Below are 27,370 nucleotides of genomic sequence, written 5' to 3'. Positions count from 1 at the left end.
AACTATCTGCCCACAGATGTACATGTGTCCCACCAATGCCCATTGACACCCATGGGGTAAGTCCTGGCACGGAAGTTGGTAACCCCAGCACAAATCAGAAAAGAAATATAACATGAAGCAGATTATTTGTTGGATGGTCCAGCTGCTCTCCCACCACCTTGATGCAGTTTGTGGGTCCCCTGTCTCATCTCATTATTCTCCAAGTGGTGCCCAGACTTCTCCCCTGCATGGGTGGACAAACCTCTCTCCTGAAGATGGCAAATGTGACCCTGCACTGTTGGGCTGCTCCTAAAGCCTGTTGAGAGCCAAAGCTTGCAACTGTGTGCAGCACAGATGAGAAGGTCAAGAAAGGGAATCAACATAGCTGTTGATTTTCAGGCAGCCTGAGCACCAGAGAGAAAGCGTTGTTCCCTTGGAATGCACCAAAGATACAACCAACGCTAACCACAAATTCTCCACATGGCAAAAAACAGCATAAAATAAACGCGGCAGAGAGAGCTCTTAACTATTCCCAGGGCATCAGGCAATGAGGAAGGTACCTCACCTGCCAGTTTGGCAAGCATATCAGTGAACTGTGTCCCTCAAGAAGTGTCATCATAGACCACGCCAATTACCTTCTTACTGCAGGGATGAGTCCTAACTAGTGCCTCTGTCTGCTCCAGTAGATGTATTTGTGATTAGATGGGCACATTTGACTGCACTGCACATTTGACATTTTCATTTCTCTGCTGTACCAATCAACAATCTTAACCTACATTCACGATTCATTCAATATGGGAAGGAGTCCTTTACTATACCAACACCTTCTTTGGTCTTTAGATGTAATTGCTGTCTGGTCGGACTCCATTCTTCTTGTATATATCATCTAGTCACACGTATCATAGCTGAATAGCACATTCATAGCCTCTAGCACTGAATAGAATCCATATGTTCTCCTCTTGTACCCCTGCAGAGATTTCGCAGTCTGAAATACTTCCTATGGGATCATTCATATCCCATTTTAGACCAACATTCAGACATAAAGCAGCATCATGAGAATGTGGGGAACAATCAAACATCAGTATGAAAATCCCCCAAAACACTGGTATGAACTGCAGTGAAGAGAGAATAAATGTAATTTCCATTTCTGAACTCTTTATGATTTTGTCTCACCAGAAAGTGCAGATTTCCACAGTAAAAGTAGAAATATAGCAAAAAACATTACAGAATATAACCAGTAAACAAGGCAGAGAGGGGCCATGTCTCCCACTCTGCTTGCAGCCATCTAGGAGGCAAAACCAGACAGCCCTGATGACCTCACAGCTGCTGCTGTGACAAAGCTGGCAGGCATTCACAGAGTTGTGTGTGTGTTCCACTTGCCAAAACCCGGGGCTCCAGCCTGACTGGGCTCCACACACTGGGAGACTTTCAGGAGCATGGCAATGTAAGGGCTTCACTTTTGTGGAAGTGACACAAAATGCTTGGACCCATTGCATACTTTGTTTTGTAAATCTGCCTCTCAGTGCCACAAGGAGCTGATTGAAGGGGATGTAAGTGTTTGGATACTTATAATAGAGCAGTAGACTCTAAATGATAGTCTGTATAACTGTGATGGCAAGTCAATGTTTCCCTGAATTCTAAGTTTTCTTTCATCCCTCAAACTTTCTTTCCCTGAGAGTGGATGAAATAATTTTTCTCCTGCTCAAGAACCAGCATTCGGATTGGTACCAAGGAACAGCAAAACATTAAACAATTAAGCGCTGTTGTATGTAAACCCTTTTTCAGGTAATCAGCCAGAGGTGACTCATCTCAACAAGAGTTCCTTGTATATATTAAAACAAACAGTTGCTTTTAAAATTACTGGTTCCTTCTGTAGATCTCTTGTCCTTCTGCAATATCAAGTTAAGCAACAAACAGAAGCTTATCTTAGACGACCAGTAAAAAAACCTCATTTTCTGTCGACTTTTGTTGTGGAGTACAAAGAGTACCTAGAGTGCATAATGAGAGCACAGCATTTCCTGGGCCCCAAAAATGTGATGAGTGGTTTTGTGTAGAGCAGTGGGGTGAATAAGACTGTGTTGTTAACATGCTACTTAAGTAATCAGCCTCTTCCATTACACTTTTTTTTTTTTTACATATGCTCAGTGAAACTTATCCTTAATGTCCTTCAAAAGCAAAGACACGATAGTTGGGGCACTGCTGACTGCAGCAGGAATAGGGCTGGATCCAGATTTCCATAATTATAACCAAGGTACCACAAAACAATGATTTTTCCTGCAGCCACCATGTTCTCATAGATGAAAGATGTAAACATTGACCAGTGTCTTTTCCCGTGTGAACAGGTTAGTTAAACTCAGAAAACAGCTCAAACCAAGAGGGTTGACATATGTAGTTTTGTCAAACTTAACATGATGTTTTCCCCATTTTGTCACCTGCCCAAAAGCACTGGAATGCTTTCAGGCACTAAACTCAATAAAAGATGTCTGACCAAAAACATACACTCTTCAGACTCTTCATTCTCCTCCAGATTAACATCCCTCTAGCATCAGCTAAAATTTCCCCACTCAGTTCTGTGTCAGTCAAGAGCTAATGCTGTCATACCAGTTTAAAAATTATAAGCACCAAGAATAATAAGATTTCTCATTTCTACTTCGAACACTGCACTTCTTGCTACTTAAAACCTGCAGCCTTTGCACTTTCCAAATAAATGTATTTTATTTCAGAGTATTAGAGTAGCACTTTGTAAACACCAGTTTACATAACTGTAAATGTGGATTTACTTGTAGACGTAAGCAAACATTTCGTCAATTGTAACCTGTGGCCAGCAAACCAGAATCTCCTTTCTGGAGGCTCTCTGTGTTTTTCAGACCTGGTATGAACAAATCACCTTTCTTTCATTAGCTCCCTTCCCAATTTGCCCACTTACTAAACAAAACAGCTTAGCTCGCTAGTCCCAAATGTGCTCGATTTTTAACAGATATTTTCACTTTAATACAGACACTTAACACTGTATAAACACACAGTCACAAATTGGCTGCGGAAGAATTTGAAAGATGAATCTGCCCTGAAACTCTGTTTTTCTCTGAAAAGCATTTGATGTTCTGTGGGGAACGGAGCTGTCGCTCCTCACAGCGGTGGCTGCCTCTGCCCCCTCGGCGGGGGCTGGCACCCACCAGGGTTCCTCGGAGCCCAAGGCAGCCTCCTCCGAGGGGACCTGCAGCCGGCGGCGCTGCCCGGCTACCACTCGTCTTTGCCAAATCCCGGGCAGGCTCGAGTCCCTCCTCTCGGGGACAATCGCCAGCGGGGCCAGGAGCAGGCTGCGGCCAGGTTCGTCCTCCCGGTCCCGCGGCTGCCCGCCCGCTCTGCCCGGCCCAGCCCAGGCGTCCATCGAGCCGCTCCCGCAGCCGCGGCGGGTCCCGGGCCGACCCGGCGCACCCCGCCCGGCGCTGCTCGCCGGCCGTTCTCCGTTGCCGGCCGCTAACTCTCGCCTCGGCCGCCCCCTCTTCACACGTCCTTGTCCCGTCATCTCTGTCCTTCCACCGCCGCAGCGCCGACAGCGATCGCGGCCCACGGGCCCGAGACGGCTTGGGCTTTTACGGAACCCGGGGCGCGGGCGGTGCGGGACGGGGGCCCGGTAAGTCCGTAGCGGCACGGGCTGCTCACGGTGCCGGGCAGACCCCAGGCGCGGAGATCGCGCTCAGCTGGACACGCTGACCGCGCCGCCGTCGGGCGCGACCCCGGAGCCACCGGGAAAGGGTTCCGCGGGGCAGCTGGGAGAGTACAGGGTTTCCACGATACCTGCGCAGGTCCCGGCTCAGCCTCCCCCCTTTCCCGGGCCTCGCGGTGTCCTGCAGAGCAAGCTGCAGGACGAGCAGATAGATGGGTGCGCACGGCCGTCGGTGGCACTGACCCCAGCCGGGCGCGGCTCCGGACAGAGCAGCTGGACAGCCTGCGGGGGGCAGAGATAACTCCTAGGGAAGCTCTCCTACTGCCGCACCCCTCGGGTGTTTACCAAAGGCCGTCCAGGGAGGGGCTTCCCGCTGTGCCCTGTCCGTATGGACGACGGCCGAAGCAGCTGAAAACCTTCCGAGCCTACTGCGGCCCCCGGGCCCCGGCCTCCCCCTCACAGGCTATCCCGCCTGACGGGACGAGTCTCTTCCAGAGAGTGATTATTCATCGCATGAACAGAAGCGAAAGGTGTAAGGCAGGCAGACCCGATATCTTTCGGGCCCTCCAGCGTGGAGTTACCGTGCTCACCGAAACCAGGACATCCTTACAATGTTGTGCCTGTGTATGTATAAACAACCCACCATGGTTTCGAGTTTGTCTTTGCCTTCCATTACTTTAGAGGCAAAATGCACTTTTACATAATCTGATCGCTGCTCTGATTTCCTCTGTCCCCAGCACTTCCCCTGAGTGACAGCATGACACAATTAGCATAGATACTTGAAAAGTCAACTTCTACATCAAGTGTTCATCGCGATTTCAGGAACACAGAGATGCAACACTTGATTTGAACAGGCATGGCTTGCATCCAGATAATATGTTCAGAGTGCAGAGACCATGAGTTGAAATTAATGAAGACGTTCCACACTGGTATGTCGAAATTATTCCCTGCACTTCTGGTCGCAGTGCAAGGGCCAGCAGTCTAAAAACATGCAGGGCTGCATCTCGCTGATTCCTTTCTTGCCATCTGCCTTCCCGCCCCAGCTCCCTATTGAAGGGAAGGGAAAAAAATGCTAAAAAGAAAAATTGGAAATTGCATAAAAGTCTTGGTCTTGGTAGGGGAACCACAGACTCAGGAATCCAGTTAGGGAATAGGAATTTTTCCCTTTGACTGATCTTGCCACTCACAACTAAGCAACACAGAGCTCTGCACTAGAAGAGTCGTGGACAAAAGCTACATGTCTGCAGCCCTGAAAGATCATAGACCCCGCAAACCAGAGACAGACAGCTCGACCCAAGGAAAGTGCATTGCACTGATTTGGAAAACGAGTCACAGGTAAGAGACAGGGTTCGCTTCCTTCCCGTTAAATCAGCCCAGAGTCAATTATTCAGGGCTAGTCCAAACCCTGCATCTTTTACCACTGGCTGGGATCAGTGGGGGTGCAAACTCACAGAGAGCAAGCCTGAGGGCGCTGGCTCGGCTCTTTCTTCCACAGCTCACAGAGGCTCCACAGCCCAAGACACGGCGATCTACAGATGAAAATCTTCTGGACACTCGCAGGTGTACAAACACCCAAGTAGTGCAAAGAGATGGTTGAGACGAGAGGGGAGCTTCCGGGGAAGTGAACCTTGTCCCGAGGGTGTCGGGCTTCCCTCTCTGAGCCGTCCCGCCTCTCCGAGCTCTCCTGCCAGCAGCTGCTGGGGGGACATGGGGTGGCGCTCCGCTGAGGGGACGGTGCGTCCCCGCGGTCCCCCCAGCCCTGCGACGCGCCCGTCCTGCCGGCAGCGCGGAGGGACCCGCCGGGCGGGCGCTGGGATGCACCGACAGCCCCATGCCCAGCGGGACCGGCCGGGCGTGGACACCCGGTTTACCGTGGCCTTGGTGTCGGTGCCCGTTTTTCGTAAGCTGACCACAGTGGCGGTATTAATTTCTTACAGAACTTGTTTTAACGGGAGAACCGGTGTCGCTGAAGAAGACTCCAGAGAGAAGCACCCAGCCGCATGCACTTGCAGCACGGTGCAATCTCTGATGAAGGAGTCCGTGTGCCAACACCCTTTCGTTAAAACAGCCCTAATTCTCCACGTTCAGTATTTTCTTCGTGCTGTACCATATCGTCAAATATTTAATATCGTCAAATCTTTCCTATGTGCAACTGGTCAGCGCTCCCACCTACAAACATCCTGGTATAACTCTTGAGAGAGGGGAAGCAGAACCAGATACAGACCCTGTTGGAGGGTCCCGCTGGAGTCACCCGCTCTTCTCCACTCTCAGCCTCAGCAGGATCAGGCCACGGCCACCCTGCCCGCCGCCGACAGGTTCCCCTTCCCTCCCGTCTCTGCCGAGACCGCGACGACCCGCCGAGGGGTCCTACCCGGCGCCCCAAAAGGGGACACATCCTTCCGATGTGCACAGAGACAGCAGTGGGAGAGCAGGGTGCACATGAGTCGGGAATTCTCTTGAGCCTGCGTGTCTGCCCGTTTCCATCTCTTCAGAAAACGATGCAGGAAATATTCACTAAAATGTCGAGGGCGTGTAATTTAAGCGATGAAGTTTAGACTAAGCTTCGGAGAGATGGGTGATAAAAGTGGACGGCCCAAAGTGTATCCCGCATAACCAAGCCCATATACTTCCCACGTCCACCCCGTACACGTTATCGCGTTTCTGACCGCATCTCAGAAATAACGCCTCTCTCCAATTAGCTCGGCAAAACTGCTCACCTCTTGCGAAGCCCCTCCGGCCACAACAATAACCTGGATCTGCTGACGGACTGTTCTCTGGGCGCGTTTTCCTCCTGACTCCCCGAACCTCCCGCGCCCCGGGGCGGCTGACCCAGCCTGCGACTCCGCGCAGCCATCGGAGAGGCCCTGGGTGAGCCCGCCAAGCACCGCACCCCCGCAGCGCGTCCCCTGCCCCGCCTCCGTTGAGACCCTCGCACTGCGCGGGGCTGCTCCGAAGCCTCGGGGCGGGCGGAGAGACCGGGCGGCCAGTGCAGCCGCGCCCGCTCGTCACCTGGCGGAGCCGGCTCCGGACGCGGTACGAAACGTGGAGATCTCCCGCACGCTGGTTTTCCTCCAGCACCGCAGTATGAATTACCACTGCTCGCAATCTCACGGTCGCCGCGGGAAATAACGCGCCGATAGACTTTGTTGATTCCTACCGCTGTATTTTCAGAGCGAAAAGGCGCATAGGAAGGGGATTGTTTCGTAGAAATGTAACCCGCAGCCCTTCTCGGAGCGCGCACCAACCTCATTAATTATCTCGTTGAAGGTGCAGGAAAAACAAAGACGATCGACAGCCTTGACGCTGCTCCCGGCCGTGCCCGATCCGCCGCGACAGGGCTTACCACGGGCTCTTATCACGGTGGCCCGGCCTCGCCGCAACGCATCCCTCGGAGCCCCTCGCCAGGTGCTCATTTTCTGTCGTGCTACCTGCGACAGACGACAGTAGTGCTGTCCTGCCTCTGTCGGTCATGGATGGGGAGATCCGCGTGGGGGGCAGGATGGGGGCTCGGCAGGATCCGCGCTGGCCCTGCTCCGAGCCGAACGCTCCGCTCCGCCCCGCCGCGACCCGCGGGGCCGCCCGAGCACTCGGCCGCTGGCGCCCCGACCTGCACTGCTGCGGACAGGGAGCAGAGCCCAAGGGGGAGCCCTGCTGCGGGGGGGCCTTAGAGCGCGGCGGCGAGGTGCGGTTACCGGACGCCCTACGGGGCCGCAGCCCGTCGCCGGCGGGGCGGGTGCTCGGGCCGGATCGGGGCCGCATTTGCGTCGGAGTTTGAGCGAGCACACCGCGGGCCCTTGCGGGAGACCCCAGAAAGCCAGTTCCGGGTTAGCATAGGTGTTGGTCAGGGCTGGGCTGGTACTCCCAGGGGCCAGCGTTGTCCTTGTCCCCTGCCGGCGCTCGGTGCTCTGGACGCCGAGCCACGTCACGGCCATCCGAAAGCCCAAAGCCCTGCTTGCCTCGCTGAGACAGCGGTGTCAGGGACACCGAGACTGGATATCAGCGGGATTCTGCCCACGGTTAGATCGGTTAAAACCTCTAGACAAACGAGTAATTGACGGGACGTCCCGGCTTTACCGGAATTCGGCACAGCCGAGTTACGGTTTCACAAGATCGGGTCTCGGGATTTGAAACAACGATCATCTTTTTTAGCGGGAGAGCAGTACGGGGCTTCTCCTTCCACACAGCTCCTTAAACGCAGAATTCCCTTTTATCAAATGCATCATGTTTAAAAAAGGAAGGGGTAATTTTCTCAGGTCACTTTACTAAGGCTCAACAGTACGTCCTGCATCCGTGGTGAGACGAGGCTGAACCACAGAGATGAGGGGAAAGATGGAAACTAAACGACAAGTTTAATTAAAAGCAGCTGGCTGGTTAAACACGTGGCTAGAAGTAGATACCCGGTTATTTATCTCACCTGCGAAGGACGAACTACTGCTTTATTCTTCTCCAATGTTCCGAGAGCACAGCAATGGTGCTTAATGTGAGGGAACTCTGCAGACAGGATTTGTAATCGTGGAGAAAGGGCGCTCGTAACCCACAGCCTCTCCACGGAGAGACGCCGGCTGGTTCTGCAGGTAGTGAGGGACAGTCGGCCTCCGCACCCTCTGTTCCTGGTGCCACCGGGACACCGGTGTTAATCAGCAGCACCTGTGGGAACTTAGAGCCGGAGGAGCGCTTCCATAGCTCAGGTCCTTCTATTTTAGCTAAATGAGAAAGGTTTTATTATGAGAGGTGGAAGTAGGAGATGAGGTAGTGAGACAGATGGAGGAGCTGTGAGTTTGAGCTACAGAATTCGCTTGGGCTTCGGGATTTAGGAGTGCGGGAAAATCGCTCATACTGGCTCTCGTTTTCCTTCGTGTCTGTTTTCTTCGCTAATAGGGAGACGTAACCGGAACGTGTGCCTAGACTGGGGTGATCGGGGGAAGTTGAGGCAAAAGATTAAGACAAGTGAGGGGGTTCTCAGGGGGGTTGTTTTTTGTTGTTGTTTTGTTGGGGGGGTTCCGTGCCTCCTCCCCTCACTAAATCCGCACGGGCTCGCTAGTGGAGATAACGGCCCCGCCGCGCTGGAAGGCGGGTTCTGTGCAGGAGGTGAGGCCAGCGGGGCAGGTCCACCCACTTGAAAGCAAAACTTTTTTCCTGCAGGCGCTGAGAGCAGAGACCGGCGCGGGGTCCCCGGAGCCGGCTCGCCGCCCGCCGGGGGCTGGTATGTGGTAGGGTAGGGCCATGTATTGGAAGAGTGACCCGATGTTCGTCTGCAGGCTGGAGGACAAGGACTTGCCCGCGCTCGGGGGCCCGGCGGAGAAGGTGCGCGGGCGGGGGGGGCGGCGCGGCTCGGGCGCCTGGCGCAGCTCGGCGGGTCTGTGGCCTCGGCCGTGGCGCTCCCGCCGGCTACAGCGGACACCGCGGCCTCCACCAGGGTCCTGGCGGAACCCGTAGGCATCGGTGGGCCAGACCGGGCCGGCGCGGGGCTCCTGGGCGTGGCGGGGCGCTGACCGTTGTCTCCCCGCGCTCCCGCAGGCCAGCCCTGCAGCAGCTGACGAGGACTCCTGCTCTTCCTCCGCTGCCCTGTCGCCCTCCTCATCGCCGCGGTGCATGGCCTCAGGCTCAGGCTGCGGCCCCGGCAAGTGCGTGTGCAGCAGCTGCGGCCTGGAGATTGTGGACAAGTACCTGCTCAAGGTAAGGGCGCCCGACCCGGAGCCTCCTTCGTCCGGCGACTTCCCTCACCGCTGAAGCCGGAGGGCGGCCTGCTTAGGCAAAGCCTACCCGGGTAGCCGGTAGTGCCCGGAGAGCCTCGGGGAACCGGGCCCGGTGGGATCCGGGGATACAGCCCTCCGGGTCGCCCTATCGCTACGGCTCAGCCCTCCCCTCCCCGGACGGCGCGGAGCTGCCGCGGACACGGGAGCGCGGAGTCCCAGCGCGTTCGTTCGCGGTGCTCGGGCCAGAGAAAGGACCCTAGCTGCTGTCGGTGTTCCGGGTGAGCTACTTGCTCTGGGCTGCGTGTTCCTGACGCACCGGGAGAAGCGGGGAAGCGAATGGAACGGGGGGTCCCGACCGCGGCGGTTCCCGCGCTCTCTCGGTCAGATGGCGGCGGCGCGACCTGCATTTTACTGACATAGGTCTGGGAGGAACGTCGTGAGTCTCAAAGCCAAAAATGCCTCTTGAGAAATGGAATAAGTTATTCTTGCAAAAGGTGGTTAACTAACATATTTGAAGGAAACGAGCTGCGTGCGTGCAGAGCTGTTCTCTTGTCTTAGCAATCAGAACCGAGTAAGATAATTTAAAAACAAATAAACAAAACCAAGTGGCTTTAAATATGAAGCGTTACTGTGGGGGGAGGTGTATGGGGGAAGTTTATTTGCTTTTTGTATTATAGCCGTTAAAATTATGCTGGGTCAGAGTTTTGCTGTCTTTCCTCTCAAAATTGAGAGTTACGATCATGGCAGAAGTCAGTTGATTCCATCAATCTTAGACGAAGTTGTTGTATAGTTGCAAATTGATAGTGGGTAACACCCCTGGAAGGACATCTGTGGTGTTGTTAAATCATCCGGTTAGGTCTTAGTTGAGGTGGGGAGGTCTAAGTAAAATGCCTACGGGAGCTAGTGTCCATTTAAAATGGAGCTGGTGCAGGAGCTGCCACGCATCCCTGGTTCGGGTCTCCCTTTCAGTAGCTTGGGCTGGCACAGAACAGGCGGGTGGACAAGGAACAAAACTGACTTGAACTCAATTCAGTTCTGTTAACTCCCGTGACGTTTTGGCAGCTTATTGATAGTTTACTGATCACTGCTGTCTCCTATCTGAACAACCAGGATAACGGGACTTTGAGCAAAAGACCTCCAAATTATTTAGCCTTGAGTTTAAATTAGCTGTTTCTGCTTCTTGTGTAGGCAGAGAGGAATCGATGCTGGTATGCTAGTGTCCAGCAGCAACACACCTTTCAACTTCATCCCTGTCAACTGACAAACAGGAACATAGGCAAATGGCATTAAATGGGACAACCACAGAAGCTGCTGGTGTCCCGCTCTTTGGAAAGGTGTTGATCTCTGAAGAAGGGGTAGTTGGCTCTGAGTGGCTGGGATGTCAGCTCACGTTGCGCAGAGCTGCATGCCAGGGCTTGATGCAGACCTAGGGAGGCCCAGGGAGCCCTGGCACGGCAGGACTGGCTGCAGGGCAGGCTCAGTCTGGCTCAGCGCTGCCCCTCCACTCTGCGGCCTTTCTGAGAGGTGCCCGGGAGGGTGAGTTTGGTGACGGCTAGCAACTGCTATCAACAGTTTCACATATTGTGGTGTAAACTTGTCAGCACATAGGAAGGTGGCTGCCAACAAGGATAAGGGTTAGGAAAGCATTGGGCAAACTGTAATATTACAGTCTGAAGAATGACTGAAATGGGTGATCCCAGCATGGGTGTTGGAGTCCATGCATTGCCTTCTCTGAAGTTTGTCTGGCCACGCTCTGATGAAAGGCACATTCCGGATTACCTCAAATCTGCTTTTCCATAGGGAATATATGGGCTGTTTGGTATGAGATGACAAATTGGCTCAGTGGGGAGAAAAAAATTAAACCGTAATCATTCTTTGGTTTTCAGAATTCCTCCTATAGAGTATAGGATTATCCAGAGGGTTATTACTTAATTTTTGTGGTCACTGGAAGTCTTGGGTTGTCAAATTATTTATTTAGGTGATGTGCAATGTTTGCGCAATTAAGAGTTCCTTTTATAGGAAAGTAGAAATTAAAATAATTGCTCTCATTTTATTTATTTTATATGCCCCAAAATGATAACTTTCCAAAAATGCTGATTTCTACTGCATTCCATGACTATGTTTAGTTTTGCTAGGGACATACTAAAGAAATATTGAACTTGCTATTAAAACACCTGCTGCTGTTTTGAAACTCAGATGCCATTCACCAAATTTGCTTTAACAGAAACATGGCAAATGGAGGAGTGGTTCATGGTGTATTTCTATTTGACAGACCTTTTTCCCCTTCAATACTCATGTTTTAAAATTTTAAATAACTTTGCAACGTTTGTTTTTTGTTAGGCAGGAATTTGTGCAGACTAGGAAATAGAAATGTGTTAGTTAGTTGCCTTTCCAAGGTCACGTAAGGCCAAAATTTGCTCTCTTACTCTAATTCTATGAGAACAGAACTGGGCACAAAACACCTGCATGGAACTTGTATCTCTTGCTTCCTCTTCTACTGCTTTTAATTACAAACCCATGAAAGCTTATTCTGAAGACTTGAATCAAATTAGTTTACCTTCAATATATGTGCAGTTCTATAGGGAAAACATTTTGCATTCAAGATAATTTTTCTGTGAATCATGGTGCATATAACATTTGATCATTTCTGGAAAAATACCCAGGGTCTGCAAATATAAAATGCAATATTGGTAGTACAGGTATTGAGAGGTGTTTTTTTGTTGTGTTTTTGCAGGTGAATGACCTCTGCTGGCATGTGCGCTGCCTGTCATGCAGCGTTTGCAGAACGTCCTTGGGAAGGCACACCAGCTGCTACATCAAAGATAAAGATATCTTCTGCAAACTTGATTATTTCAGGTATATCATACAGGAATATAATTTATCAGATAACTTGTTATACTTGCTTGTTTCTTTTCACTTCAGCCACAACTGAAATTCACTTGAGACTTTTTCATTTGTTAGGTTTATTTTCAGCAGTTTAAACTATGGCTTTTCTTGAGGAGGGACTTGGGGATCCCTAAGTCTGTGTAATGTGACCTCCTGCTAAGTCTCCAGTCTGCCCTTCCCCTGTTGCACATAGCTGCTGTGTTTATACCATCACTTACTCGTGTATGCACGGAGGGGAAAAAATGTCTAAGTCCCTGCTGCAGTTTGGTTGTAAAGCCATCCTGTGTGCAAAGAATCGTCCTTGGATAATGCTGGCTGAGAATGCAATGTAAAATTGAGATGATCTGTTTGGAGCAGTGTAGGGCTTAAGGCATCACAAGGAGCTGTAAAATCAACCCAGAATAAATCCCATTATATTTAAAAGAAGCTTTCAGCAATTATACTTTTCTGCGATCAGTTTGATTTAGAATGTGATTCCTTCAAAATTATAGGCTAATCTTGCAAGAAAGAATATTATTTGTGTTGGCAATGGAGTATTCAGGAGGCAGTCTTTGATCCAGAAAGCAGCAAAAATTGCTGCAGTTAATTTTGATGTGATTGCTAGTACTTCTCTAGTTTGATTGCTAGACCAAACTATTTGTGGGATTCTCAGCTCTGCAGTGAATAGATTGCATCCAGCTAGTCATGTTTGAGATATAGTGGGAGGGGGCAAGCTGAGTGCTGTAAACTTCTGAAAAAACTAAATTTATGGGACTTGAAAAAAATTTGGGTCTGCAAAGATCTTGGGGACAAATTCTTATCTAAATAATCAACACGTTTTGGTGGCTACTTTCCTCTTCAAAGAGAAATTTTCTAGTGTAATAATGCAGATTTTCTAGTTTATTTAAAAATCATAATGTGATGTGAATTGAGGAAATAAATATGAAGATGCAGGTTTTCCCCCGTCTGCTGAAGATGCTAAAGATTAGTAAAGGGGTAATCTAGCTAAATATATTAGTTCAGACTACTGCTAGAGTAATGTAAAATACATTTGAAAAACTGGAAGAATTTTCAAGAGTCTGCTGTTTCCATCTTTCAGCTTTTAAGAGTAATTATCTTTATAAAAGGAATGATGAGGAGCTATGAATTCATGTAGCAATTAAAATGATTTGATTTTGCTCTTTGCCTTCTGAAAATACTAACCTCTGTATTTCAGTAGTGTCTTGCCTTAAGCTATCATATAGAAACTTGCTGTTTTTCTTTTTTTTGCAATGCCAACGCGGTCATGCCGTGGGCTTCAGCTGCACTGCCACAACCTGGTCACCTCTAATCCTGTCGGAGCCTGGCTTTGCCCGAGCCGGGGTCTAAGTTTCCCCCGGTTGCCGTTCTCATTGCAGGCGCTACGGCACTCGCTGCTCCCGCTGCGGGCGGCACATCCACTCCACCGACTGGGTCCGGCGGGCTAAAGGGAACGTGTACCACCTGGCGTGCTTCGCCTGCTTCTCCTGCAAGAGACAGCTCTCCACTGGAGAGGAGTTCGCTCTGGTCGAGGAGAAAGTCCTTTGCAGAGTACATTACGACTGCATGTTGGACAATTTGAAAAGAGAAGTTGAAAATGGTAACATACTGCTTAAGAACTATGTTTGTGGTTCAGATTTAAATAAATTGTTGGGGTTTGCTCCATTTTCCATACTGGGAGATAATTGACTGGTTTTACTTAGACTGGAAGCACAGCTACTTGAATCAAAGTAATGGTAAATTATTTCATATTCAGGGGATTTTATTTGTTTGTTTTGGTTTGGGTTGGGTTTTTTGTTTGTAGCTTTTTTGTTTTGTTTCAGTGCTTTGGGTTTTTTTGTTGTTTTTTTTTTTTTTAGTCTGCAGAACTTGCTTTGTATCCGAAGGAAAATAAAGTATCAGCATATCCTGTTGATAAAATATCATGTTAGATTTATTTCTTCCCTCACTTGCAAGGGAGTTGTCTAGGGCATAATGTGTTACGATGCTAGATCAATTGAATTTTGAATAGATTATGGGGTTTTTTTAAGCTGAAATTCAGCTGACCCCAACTACTGTTGGTTATTGTTGGAGAACAGTCTGACTTAAGACAACATTGTGAATGTTTAGAAGGAAGTGTTGTTTTCTTTTTGATGTTTCAGGTAATGGGATTAGTGTGGAAGGAGCATTACTAACAGAACAAGATGTTAATCATCCAAAACCAGCAAAAAGAGCTCGGACCAGCTTCACAGCAGATCAGCTCCAGGTAGAGACAGTGCTAAAAACTTGTGTAGGTCAGGTTAATGCAGGACATGGGCGCTGAACCAATAGAAGATTTTATGCATACAGGGGGAAAGAAAAGCTTGAATGCTTTAAACTATTTCATAAACCATCAAGACACAGCATGTTTCTGGAAGCTTAACATGAAATAGTACTCTTCAAGCTCTTTATTTCCGTGGGGGAAGGTTGTAATTCTGAAGAGTGGAAACAAAAAAGATGGTTCTATTTGATTGTTCAATGAAATCTATTTAATCAGCCATTTACATCACTAAGCATAATAAAAACAAAATATTTTTTAGATTATGTAATGTGAAAAGTTGTACTGAAGATGGCTACTGTATGTGACTTCAAGACATTAATAGGATGGAAGTTGGAATTGTTGTAGTGCCTACATCTCCTCCACTTTCCAGGTTTCTTTTTTTGTTGCCTTGACAAGAGTTAACTTCTATTGATACAGTCCAGAGCTACTTCAAACTCTAGATAACCACTTGAATTAGCTTTCTTAGGGAAAAACTCTAAGATAAGGCCAGCTTCCAATGAAAGAGGGGATGGTGAGACAAGATTTAGAGGTTTTAACCTGTAGTGAGAAGGAAATTGTGACTTTCTACCTAATCCTGGCTGTACATCCCTGCCTTCAGTTTAACAGGTCTTTGAATTTCTGGTAACAATGTGAGTTATTTTGTTGGCCTGTCCTCTAATAGTGAAAGCAGTTGAGAAACTCATCTTGAGGTGTAATAACATGTGAGGTGTTAAAGTAGTGCTATAAAAAAGGGCATGGAGTTGTTCAAAGCTTGGGCTCCTATTATAGTTGTGACTGGAGAGAGGAAGTGGTGTTAAAACACAAACCAGGCATGTAAACAATAATCCAACTGGGTGCACAGGGCAAGGGCTCTGGACATTGAGCTTGAACTTCAGCAAAAGGGAACTTTTTCCCCCAGCAGAAGCTTAAAGGGAGATAAGAGCAGCCATTAGGATGGGAACTGTATTCAGGGGCTCTTCCCAGCTCCTGTCATTCAAACTTCCATGTTCCCTTCTTTTCCTGTTTAAAGTAGATTGTAACATACTTGAGCAGGTGTTTGAGGTGTTATGGCATCTTGTTACTTCATGATACTTTCTATCTGCTTGCTGTACCTCTGTACCTGTCCTCGAGGCTGCTATAAGACTTTACTTCCAACAAAAGAAACATTAGGATAAGTGACAGCATGTAATTACCTCACAAAGTACTTGTACAAAAGAATGTCCACACTTTTTTGATGGTTTTGTTCTTTAGCACCTCCCAGGACCTAAAAAGGCTCCAAGAATGCTGGAGAGGCAGTTTGGATAAAGGCCTGGAGTGACGGGACAAGGGGGAATGACTTCCACTGCCAGAGGGCAGGGATGGATGGGATATTGGGAATTAGGAATTGTTCCTGGCAGGGTGGGCAGGCCCTGGCACAGGTGCCCAGAGAGCTGGGGCTGCCCCTGGATCCCTGGCAGTGCCCAAGGCCGGGATGGACAGTGGGGCTGGAGCAGCCTGGGACAGTGGGAGGAGTGGGAGGTGTCCATGCCCATGGCATAGGATTGGAACAAGGTGAGCTTTTAAGGTTCCTTCCAACCCAAACCAGTCTGTGATTCTATGAAAAATTACAAAAGTAAATATTCTGAATCTTTAAAGAGGAAGCCAGGCAAAGTTTGATGGGTCAAAAATCCAAAAAACAAAATAATGCTTTGAAATTGCTGAAGATACCCTGCAGAAATCCATGAAGCCCTACTTTCATAAACTGGCCAAATCCTTAAAGCCTGTGAAAGTTTTCAGGATGCAGGCCAAATTGACATTTACTTCCTCAGAAAAAAGGTGTAATTTATATTCTTAAGAGAAGTGCTGACTACTTCAATTTTCTGTCAAAAGATGAGTAGCCAAACCATCAGAAAGGCCAGGTCAGCCACAGTGGAGCCTCTTTCTTGGGCTGGTGAAAGACAAAGGAAACAGAGCATTCCTGCATCCTCCATGGAGATGAAAAGAAGATCAATTACTCCATTTAACATAGGATGCAGATAGTGATTGACAAGTTCAGAGTGGTGGATCATGGCTCATGCTTTTTTTTATGCTGTGGTCTGCTGCTATAGGTGTCTATTGAGCATATTTGAGTTGCTCTGCAGTAAATTTTCTCCTATAGTTCTTTTAATGCAGTCTTACAGAGGACTTCTTCCAGTTTTTACTAGTGCCAAGCAGAATGGATTTTCTCTAATTTCTGAGAAATGTCACAGCTCACTCAAGCATAGCAAGGACTTGTACTTTGGCTTTGGGAGATTTTTTTTTCTTTTTTTAATGTATTGCGTACTCTCTAGAGACTAGTGATCACAAAAAAAATTTCCTGAAGACAGGCAAGGAGTAGTACCATAGTCTGAAAATACTGTCAAATGTGGCTTTTGACACAAATGCTCCTACAATCTCATGTCTTGCCTTTTCAGGTTATGCAAGCACAGTTTGCTCAGGACAATAATCCAGATGCACAAACACTTCAGAAACTGGCAGAAAGAACAGGCTTGAGCAGGCGTGTTATACAGGTAACAGTGTGAAGTTACTTGACTCACAGTCTGGTACTCATCCATTGGAAAGGTTCAACCAAATCTTTTTCTGAGGTTATTCTAACATGGAGAAAGATCCTAATCTCTTTTAACTTTGGACAACATCCTTAGTCAGGAATAGGTCTAGAACAAGCATCGTAATTTGGAAAATTTGCTATATTCCTCTTGCACTCTGTGTGAAGGGATTAAATCTTCTCGGAAGAAACTTCACAGCCTAAACAGTATAGAAACTGGTATTAATTTATTTCAAATATCTATTTGACTGCAGTGGTCTGTTCTTAAGACCTGCACTCTTTTTGAAAGTGTCTGTGGTATGACATTAGGAACAAGTGAATATCTAGTCATTTGTTATAGAGAGCAGAGTTAAAATATGTACCCATGCCAACCAAAACTGAAACACAAACTCTGAATCCTTGCTTGAAGATGTCTCTCAGCAAAAATATGGATGCATTTTTTTTAAATCACATACAAAAATGGGATTTTAAAAATATAATACAAATTATATATTTATATGTTAATATAAATAAACATTAATTTTGAGCTGCCTTGGCTCATTCTAGCCTGGAAGATTGACAGAGTGTTTCTATAGAAATGAGGTATCTGGCTGCTGCAATCAATCCTTAAAAAAAAAAAAGGAAGTCTTTTCCATGTGAAAAGGCCAAGTGGATATTGTATGATTGTATGTGAAGGATGCTTTGCTGCCAGCAGTTCCAGGCAGGGAGGAGACTGACTGGGACGTGCTGGGTGGTGCGGTCCAAGTAGAGTGGGGCTACAGGCGATGTTGCTTGGCCTGGGGGACGCCGGCCCTGGGAGATGCCCAGCCCCTCACTGCACCTGTCCCTGTCCTTGGTGGGCTGCTGGGTACTGAAGACGCATTCCTGACTTGACCACACTTGTATGTTTAGAATGGGTATTTTTCCATTTGGACTGTCAGCATTGTATCAAAGGCCAAATGAATTATGCAAACTCAGCTTAAGATAAACTCCAAGGCTGTTGTTGTGCTAGTATTGAATGTGATCTATCAATGTGATGTATGTTTCCCTCTTTTTCAGGTGTGGTTTCAGAATTGCAGAGCGCGCCATAAGAAACATGTTAGTCCTAATCATTCATCCACTGCTCCTGTCACAGCAGTTCAGCCCTCCAGGTTGTCTCCACCCATGTTAGAAGAAATGGCATACTCTGCATATGTACCCCAGGATGGGACTATGCTCACTGCTCTGCACAGCTACATGGATGGTAGGTATAACAGCCTTGCTATTTTTCTCCTCATAAAAAATGTTATCAACTGTAGCAAAACCAGTTTACCTTTCTGATTAAAGAAACCTAATGGATATCAATACTGTAATTGCTATCTACACCTCATTAAGAAAGCAGTAGCCCTTCACTGCAACAGCATGGCTGAAGATCTGAGTATGAAGACCACTATTTGTGCTTCTTCTAGTCTATTAAAACAAGAATAAGAAATTAAATACTTATTTAAACATCTACTTCACATCTTTTAATAACACTTAATTTTAATGAGAACTGTTTGGCACCTGCTCCCTGGCTTTTGTCCCATGGACTGTGAGTATGCTCAATCCAGCAAATTCCCTGAAAGCTTCAGCTTTCCTGTCAGTAACACACAATGGGAGGGAGTGGGAGAGGCTGGTGGTCAAAAGTGCTTCAATCTTCGTTTGTCTTATGACAGCAAGTCAACAACTTTGGGTCCTATTTGTGATTAGGAGGATTGTGAAGGTTTTGGGAGAACCAGGCTGAGCTGCATTTGTGGCCTGAGCTAGTTTTCCTCCAGAGCAGTGGTGTTAAGAGTGGCCAACTGGGGGAGGAGTGCAGATGCTGGGTTAGGAAAAACACAACATGCCGCAGGGTTGGGACAGTGAACTGTCATTACCAAGTGGATTTACTGACTTTTAATCTTGTGCTATTTTCAATGAAGTTGACTGGTAAATATTTCTGTTTTTGTAGCTCATTCACCTACAGCTCTTGGACTTCAGCCTTTGCTACCCCATTCAATGACACAGCTGCCACTAAGTCACAGCTAATTCCTTTTCATCAGGGATCTAAACTATTAAAGATGTAACCTTAAGTCACAGTGTATTGAAAATATAATTGGAAAGATATTAATGTTAACTTTTTATTTAACACCCAGAGCATTTTCAAGAAAATTTTTGCCCAGGTATGTACATCTATTTAGCCTGCAAGACACTTTTATGGATTCTGCATAAGTAACTATTAATTGTTTACAAGCCTTATTAAACACCTTTTTGTATTGTCTGGAAGTAGTCTGCTCTAGTTATGTGTGTGTTAATTTATTCGTCATCAAAAGAGCACTTTGCCTAAAAGAAAGGACTGACAATTGTGCAAAATGTTTACAATTCTTTGTGAAATTGTAGTTTATCATTAGGTTTGTATTTGTAAGTTATTGTTAAAAGTATTACCTGTATTTGAGTTGTGTAGAGCCTATATGTTAAAGCTTATTTCTGTGAGTTTACAAAAATAAATTTTGGTTGCGAATATTTTCAAGAAGAACTGAATAAAGTTTCTGCTGTAGCATGCCAAGCAAAAATGTTGCTGTGTCTATGGCTGAACTGTGATCATTCGTCAAGTGCATAAATTGAATCTTCAATTTTAAGAGAAAGTCCCTGGTATACTGAGGAACATTACACTGAAGTCCTTCAGGAGGGCTCATATCTATTTCCATTGATAGTAAAAATAATTTAATGGACTTATATGGATCTTGAAACACTCCAAATATGTGCTATACAAGTGGGTACATGCAAAGCAGTGCTGCTTCTGAGGATGCACACCTGGAGGGGGAGGGAAACTGGGTACATGTGGACAGATTTTAAGCTGTGACTTGGCAAGTGGAGAACCTGAAGTCACATCTGCTTTAACGTTTTGAATCTTTCTTACTTCAGCTTTTGTTTTCTTCCATGTTTTTGTCTTGTGATTTTGTTAAGCAGGGCAATAAATAAGAGGCAATACTTGATTAGTCTGCTTTGTAAAAGTAAAATCTAGTTTGGCATTTTAACTGACCAATATCAAACTGCAGATGAACAATGACTGGAATTCAGTCAAATGCACTACAGTGCATGGTGTTTAGAGCTGTCAATGTGCCAAGACTTACTAGTAGAGCATGTTTTGATATACTAATTTGATGCATAAAGGTTACTACAAATTCAACAGGTTTTTGTCTTCAAAGACTAGTTCCCTTAAATGACTTAAGACCATTAGATCCCCCTTGCTCACTTAAACTTTATTTGCATCAGAAGGAAACCATATTTTGATAGGGCGTATGTGTCCATATCCCTTTTTTTTCCTCTCCCAACTATGCATTAGTGTCTACTCTGTGAAATTCCTCAATGGTGCTGGTCAAACCATTTCAATTTGGAAAAGGTAGTGTTCTCTGTTGATGACTTTTGTGAGCAGAAATTTGATGGCAAGCTCTGAATTAATAAAGTTCTGTAAGCTACATGCTGGCACTGTTTTAAGTGCTGCTCATAGATGTCTGAGCTGATCTGAGTAGCCAAAACAATCTCCAGCGGTTTAAGGCTTTTATTACCCTGCCTTTTTTTAAACTTTTCTTTTCACAAAACACTCAAAATTTGGGCTGTAGTGGAACTTGACTGACCTTACATTTTATTTGAGCACACATAACTTCTAAATTAAATGCCATGGGTAGAATATGGAATTCCAGATGCCATTTTCAGTACCTAAGCTAGCTCCGGATATTTGCATGCTACCAAAGTACATGTGTAGCAGTAGACAAGCTACTTTTTGTTCATTTGTCTGATATGCTGAAGTTTTACCAGTTAAATGCTAAATAATGTTAATTTAGATGTTAACATAAATTGGTAATTTGAAATGCAACGTGGGCACTTGTGCTGAGCCCCTTTAAGGAAAAGTAATTATTCAGTCTTATTTAAAGAACTGATTGGCTTCAGGTTGTCTGAAACAAAAGCAAGTTTAAGCTTATTTATGAAACACCTCCTTCTGTTCAGTTCCAAAGTCAGAACAAGATTAAAATACATGGGGGAGCAATTTTCCTATTTCCCTATGAAAATGGGAAGCAGGAGCATTGATCTTTTGCTACTGTTGAGTGCATGAGCAGATTGTTTATTAAAAGCCGTGTGAGATATTTGTGGGTGGGGCTGGGAAAATGCAGACTGCATTGAAAATAGAAGACTGCAGCATAGAATCTGGGCTTTGAGTCTTCCTTTGCCAGTGCCAGAGCCGTCAGCAGCTGGTGTTGGGCTGACAGAGTTTTTTTAAAACTCTGCCATGCTGCAACAGAAACCAATCCCTTTTCTGAATGATGTAACAGCTGCCATCACAAACTGCACCAATATTATTTCCCAAGATAATTGCATGGGAGAAAGATGTCTACTGCTGCAAGTCTCCCAAAACCAAAGGTTATTACCAAAATAGGGGAAACTTAGGTCAAGTAACAGTATACTAGTATATAAAAAATACACATTTTCTTATTTTAAAATTAGGCCATTGCATGTTTAAGATAGCTACTCCATTAAAAAAAATCACGCAGGGAAGAGCTTGAGTTTTGTTTAATATAGCTTAGCAAGTCATTCAAGTAAATTAATCATAAAAATATATTTAAATACTATGTAAGCTGCAATACGCTGAACACAGGACTCACTAGCAGCCACTTTTTTACTATTTTCAGAAACAATCAGCAGAAATACTAGCATTCCTGTAATAGGATACAGGCATTTAGCCAAAATATGATTTTAAGATCAAAGAAGTGTATATCTATGTTATGCATAGTTAAATGCATAAAAATGTTACCTTTCAACATGCACTTTGATCTTCAGTGTCTCTGCAGGAATTTGTACAGGTGACTGGGTCGGCTGGGATGCTCAGACATGCTCCACTCATACATTCAAATATGCCAGTGCAGGTTTATCACTACATCAGTTCAGAAAGAGTTGCCACTGCAATACAAGAGCCACTAATATAAAACTCTCAAAGAGTTTAACAACAATTTTTTAAGCTCTGGTGACCCAGAACCACTACAGCTGACTGTTATACTTTGATTTGTTATCTGTTTTGGACCATTGTTAGTGTTCTCAAAAAAGCAGCCCATTTATGAGTTTAAACATACCAATGTCATGCCCAAATTTCAGTATTTCTGTAAGAAAGTGGAACTTTGTAAACTAAAACAAACAAAAAGTAAAATAAAAACTACTAAACCCTTATGACATTATCATTTGGAGCAAAATAAGTACAGACCCTTCTCCTGGGAGAACTGAGTCTTTTCCAAACTTAGCTTCTTTCAGACTAAAATTAAAACAGATTGCCCAGAGAGCCCAGCCAAACCAACAGAAATGAGAACCTGGGACTTAATGAAATGAAAGTTGATTCAAGACAGGAAATTGAGTTGGTCAGATGTGTTGAAAATGATGGCAACCAGAAACTACATTACAAAGCTCCGTATAAAACAATCCTTTCCTTCTTTAAGCCATCTGCAGATCTGTGGATTTGCAAAGGAAGATGCCAGGTTATTGCAGAAAATGCACCAAAAGCAACATTCATCTGCAAAGTCAAACCACAAAGACGGTACACATCAGATGCTGGCTGAGACAAAACCAGAAATATTTTCATCCCGTATTTATCACCAGGGTCTGTTTGACTGTAACAGGTCAGTTATGTCACCATTTCCTTCTTTGCAGAAATTTCAATCAGACCATACCACTGCTGCACTGTTACTGTGGCTCAGAGTAATTGCAGCACTATGACAACTCGTGGTGCCAGGGCAGAGTGAGGCAGCCTCTTTTCCCCTCTCCCTGAGCAGCTGGCACCAGTGCCTGAGAAGGCACCTCCCTGAGCAAGGTGCTCAGAACACAGGTGCTTCCCAAAAACAAGCCTACTGACTGAAAATGAGTCGCCATGCTGTGTTCCATCAAGTGGTGACACGGGTCACTGGTCCACGTTCCAGGGCTGCCAGGGAGACTTGCCACCGTATGACATTCCTCTTGGCTAACCAAAAAGAACAAACTGTGCAAAAGTAGGATCCCTAGAAAAGACTGGAGAGCAGACTGCTCGTGCATGAGAAAAAGCTCCATGTAGCCTTCGAACTAATCTGGATGTAGATTAAAGTTTCTATGGCATGCAGCCAACATTAGATTTAAATGTAATGAGAATAGCAAGAAAACCATGTGAGATAAAAAACACCCATCAGTCTGAAAACAAATTTTAAAAGTGGCAAGAAAGCAATTTTATTAGTAAACCTGACATTTTCTGAAGGAGGACAACATAACTAATAGATGCAGTCAGTTCCAACAGGCTGCATGTGTTAACAGGAGACACTGATGTTAGTTAAAAAAATAAAAATGTCCAGATTTTAATCAAAATAACAACATACATATGAGACACATAGTAAAGGTCCTCTATGCTCCAGAATCCCCTTAAAATAACTTTAATATTACAATTTACCTTCCAGTGTCTGGGGACACTATGTTAGATTCTTCAAGGCTATACATGATCACTTGAACTCAATATTCTTTAACCTACAAAATGCTTTACTGCTATTGTTACTTTCTGGAACGAAAAAAAATTGAGCTTTACAGCAATGCTTTACAGAACAAAATGTATGCAGATTTTGTTTGCCAAATTTGCATCAGATTAAATGCTAAAAAGAAAAAAAAAACCCAAAACAAATAAAAGGGAAACAAAAGTAAATACACTTTCATGGAGATTAACCATAGAACAGTAGTGTCTTTTATCTCTTCCAAGCAACTGTAATGTAACTCTTCCCATGTGGCATGGTCTCAGTCAGACTAGCTGCTAACTTGGGCTCAGGGAACACCAATATTCCTCTAAAGATCACTTTTGATTGTTCACCTTTCACTGTCTAATTTGTACTGAACTGGCCCACATCTAAACCTCCTAGACTGTGTCATTCTCCTCTCCATAAGCATTTGCTTTCACAGAATCATAGAATGTTCTGAGTTGGAAAGGATCTTCAAAGATCATCAAATCCAACTCTTAGTGAAGAGCCCACACAGGGATCAAACCCACAACTTTGTCACAAAGTCCCTTTTCCAGCAGCTGCCTACCACCCCTTGTGGCACAGACCTGGGCCAAACAAGTACTGCTACTCATGGCCAGTGACTGGACAGCACAAATCAACCAGTCTCCCCACCAAAACTGATAGCATTTAACCCTTGCAAAAAATAGCATCATATAGTATAAGCCTCATACATACTCATTTTCCCTTAAATGATATATGCTCATTTTCCCATAAATGATATGATATATACATTTATCATATCATATGCTGATATGATAAATGATACTATGTGTACACAGAGTCTATGTCTGCGTGTATTCACTATTCAGCCACTGAATCCCAAACACACGGCCATACCAGCTTTCTTTGCTAACTCAAAAGCTTGCTTTGCTAATTCAAGGTCTCATTGCAGGGAATGCTGAATGCCAGAAGTAACTTCAGACAAGGCTCCTACATGAAGTGGAATGACTTACAAGCATACCTTAACCTGGAGTCCAAATTCTTCCTTTTTCCCCACTTGAAATAAGTGTTCCACTTGATGCCGATTTTTGCCCCAAAAGGCGAGAAATTACTGCTTAAGAGACTCAGTCAAATAAGCAGGAGGTATTTTATTACGACGTCGGAGAAATCCTAAAATGGGATTTCTAAATCCTTACAGCAAAAGCATACCTTTTTATACAGTTTTAGGTTTGGGATTACATCATATTCATGCATATACATATGGGGAGTGGTGTAGGCGGAGCGTGGGCGGGGACTTCTCTTTTGAGGATCTTCTCAGGGGTCGTTCCGGTCGGCCTTCATTAGCTTCGAGGAGTCTTCCTCTTTAAACTTTTGAACCTCTCCCCAAATTTGGTCAATTCCCGGTGTAGTTGGCTTAGTCTCCAGGCCTTGGCAAGGGTCTCAGGGTCAATTTGACATGTTGGCCCTAAACGTGCTTTACCCAGCAGTTGTTCTTGACTCTGAAATGCACTGAACTTATCACTGTCTGTCCTTATCTCTTCCCTGTCATTATGTTCCATACCTTACCCAATTTATTGCTCTATGTGATTTCCTAACATTGAATATTTCCCATAACTGCTTTATATTCTATGCTTTAACCCATCATCTCTTGAAAGTAACTGTTTTAGGGGCTTCATTTCCCTCCTTTTCTTATAACTTACGAATTCTTTCGTCAAGTTCTAATCCTTCGGGGCGTTGATACGCCCGCACCATCGCCCAAATCATTTGGATCTTACTCATCAAGGATTTCAGCCTCCACCACAAGCATAGGTTCATAAAAGTCAGTATAAGCATTGCTATAGTTAAAATTAGTATCGGGTATACCAGGTAATGAAAGACCTGTGTTGCTGTTGGGGAAAATCCTGTGAAAACGTCCCACCAGTGATGTTGGCCTACTTGTTCTACTTCAGTCAGGATGTTTTTTATTCTTTCTGAGTTGTGCTCTACCTGTAGGACCATGCGCTTAACTGTTTGGTTTACTTTTTGCACCAGTCTTCTTACTTTTGGATGCACGAGCATCGCCTTAAGAACCTCGACATCCATACCTATCTGTAATTTTGGCAACTCATGATACAGGTCGTAGTCTGCATTAATTAGCTGCTGAGTGGTTACAGGAGCGGTATAGTTAAAATCACAACCTATAATCTTGGTAAAATTACATACACAAAAGTTAGTATTGTTAGTTTCCTCTTGGCAACTATCTACAGTTACGTTACTGCAAGCTGTTCTGACGCAGGTGCATCCATTCCCTACATAATAAACCTGCGACCGTACTCTATTGTGTAGAAGCATTTCAAAAGTGCATACACTATTTTCAGCATCTAAGTATAAATCTTCTGTTTCTACTATAGCATTTTACATATGTATCCTAGTTGCCCCCTAGGAATACATGCTTCTGTACTAACAGACTGCCACTTATTTTTGGCGTCATCATAACTCACCCAAACATTATGATCTACTGGCCTAACAAGGACATTCTGATGTATGGTCCCTAAGGTAAGGATAGGGAAAATCGCCCTTTCCTCTGCAGCACTGATGGTAAGAACATAGGCTTCAATGTGCTCATGCTGTGGTACATAAGTAAAGTTTACTAATTGCCACCAGGCTTGATGGTCCCTTTCAAATTGTGTAGTATGACTATCCTTCAGTATCGTTTCTCTTATTTCCTGGGACAGCGTTCTTGACGTTCTTTCTCTTATTATCCCTGCTGCCACTGACTGTACCCACTGTTGTGTTTGTGTGCATTGGATAGCAAGCGCAATTTCCTTGCTAATGTCTCCTGTATAGCCGGCAATTCTAGCAAAATCTTCAGCAGTGTGATTTGCTACCAGGGTTAGTAACCTAACTACCAGTGATTGTGTTTCTGCCAATGTAAGCATGGATAAACTCAGGGGCACTTTAAGTTTTCTTAAGTTGGTGGTGACAGTACTCAATTTGTTAACCAATACCTCTTAATCTATGGTATTCGGTATTTCAAATTCAGTGCCGACCCATCTACTTATATCCCTTTGCGCCCGCCTGTGATAAGACCTAGTAGCTAGCCATGCCTCTCATCCTTTAAGGCTTTGTTGTATGAACGGTTGACAGTCCTTTTGCAGATGGGTAATGTTAGTCTGAATATTCATCTGCACCTTTTTCAGAGAGTACGTGGGGTCTAGCAGCAGTTTCAGTTTATCTGACCTCCTTATTACCTGGGGCCCGATAAAGGTTAAGTTATGCACCTTTCTACATTCAATTGGTAGAGTAATTTCTTGGGGCAAGTCTAAATTTGGATATAAGGAGATCACGTCTTCCGGTGATGCCACTTCGTATCTGGTAACACGTCTGGGGAAACTAGTACCCTGTTCCAGCGTTTTCGACTCCCTTTCACATGCGAACGTCATCGACTGATCTAACCTAAATGCCATCTCACACTGTGCTTTCCCTTCCTCGGGACCGCTAGATGCTACGATCTTTCCCACAGGAAAGAGGAGAGGGTGAGGGTCAAAGGTTATATTTTGAGGATGTAGTTCCCCAAGTGAATCTTCTCTATAAATTACCGAGTTTCGGGGTTGTGATCCAGGTGGGTCTTCCCTGAAGTCACTCTACAGACATGAAATTGGGCCCTTTTGCTGGATCCAAACGGTGGGCTTGCCCATTTTCACTGGACTAAAGGTAATCAGATTATGTTCAAAAGTTGGCATCAAGGGTTGGATTGTTAATACCAGCCGCCTTGTTTTTCCTTCTACTGGGTCAAGTTCCCGGCACCCAATTTGGATTTGATCTCCCTTCTGTGCCACTAGGTATGTCCGCTTA

General features: G+C 45.4%; 2 protein-coding genes across 11 annotated transcripts in view; one reads left to right on the top strand and one right to left on the bottom strand.

Annotated features, from left to right (window-relative positions):
• The window catches only part of CRYZ (crystallin zeta), a 60,984-nt gene extending 53,710 nt beyond the window's left edge, over positions 1-7,274 (bottom strand). The window contains exon 1 of one of the 7 annotated variants that reach the window (XM_066556012.1): positions 6,892-7,274. In XM_066556012.1, the coding sequence (XP_066412109.1) occupies positions 6,892-7,059 (168 nt within the window). In that variant the 5' untranslated portion in view covers positions 7,060-7,274. Of the gene's footprint in view, positions 1-6,363; positions 6,524-6,655; positions 6,676-6,891 lie in introns of those variants that run through there. The other 6 variants (XM_066556015.1, XM_066556017.1, XM_066556019.1 and 3 more) reach the window with 6 other exon arrangements.
• LHX8 (LIM homeobox 8) lies at positions 6,166-19,615 on the top strand. 4 transcript variants are annotated; one of them, XM_066556023.1, is made up of 9 exons: positions 6,166-7,051; positions 8,789-8,950; positions 9,164-9,322; positions 12,077-12,198; positions 13,605-13,825; positions 14,367-14,470; positions 16,936-17,031; positions 18,105-18,288; positions 19,015-19,615. In XM_066556023.1, the coding sequence occupies exons 2-9, from the start codon at positions 8,870-8,872 to the stop codon at positions 19,089-19,091; spliced, it is 1,044 nt and encodes a 347-aa protein (XP_066412120.1). In that variant the 5' UTR covers positions 6,166-7,051; positions 8,789-8,869; the 3' UTR covers positions 19,092-19,615. The 4 variants fall into 4 exon arrangements, with proteins under 4 accessions (XP_066412120.1, XP_066412123.1, XP_066412121.1 ...); XM_066556026.1 differs by lacking the exon at positions 8,789-8,950 and having other exon boundaries at positions 6,864-7,051; XM_066556024.1 differs by lacking the exon at positions 6,166-7,051 and having other exon boundaries at positions 8,753-8,950.
• Positions 19,616-27,370: the final 7,755 nt, after the last annotated feature.

The sequence above is a fragment of the Molothrus aeneus genome, chromosome 9, assembly GCF_037042795.1.
Source record: "Molothrus aeneus isolate 106 chromosome 9, BPBGC_Maene_1.0, whole genome shotgun sequence".
Taxonomy (NCBI): Eukaryota; Metazoa; Chordata; class Aves; order Passeriformes; family Icteridae; genus Molothrus; species Molothrus aeneus.
Note: the sequence above shows the minus strand (reverse complement) of the source record. Positions and strands in the feature narration are given on the sequence as shown.

Bases quoted from the DNA above. Each gene is read 5' to 3' on its own strand.
- LHX8 (XM_066556023.1), top strand. From the start codon at position 8,870: ATGTATTGGAAGAGTGACCCGATGTTCGTCTGCAGGCTGGAGGACAAG. The intron at 14,471-16,935 runs GTAGAGACAGTG...TTGCCTTTTCAG, and splicing joins TCACAGCAGATCAGCTCCAG to GTTATGCAAGCACAGTTTGC. The intron at 18,289-19,014 runs GTAGGTATAACA...CTGTTTTTGTAG, and splicing joins TCTGCACAGCTACATGGATG to CTCATTCACCTACAGCTCTT.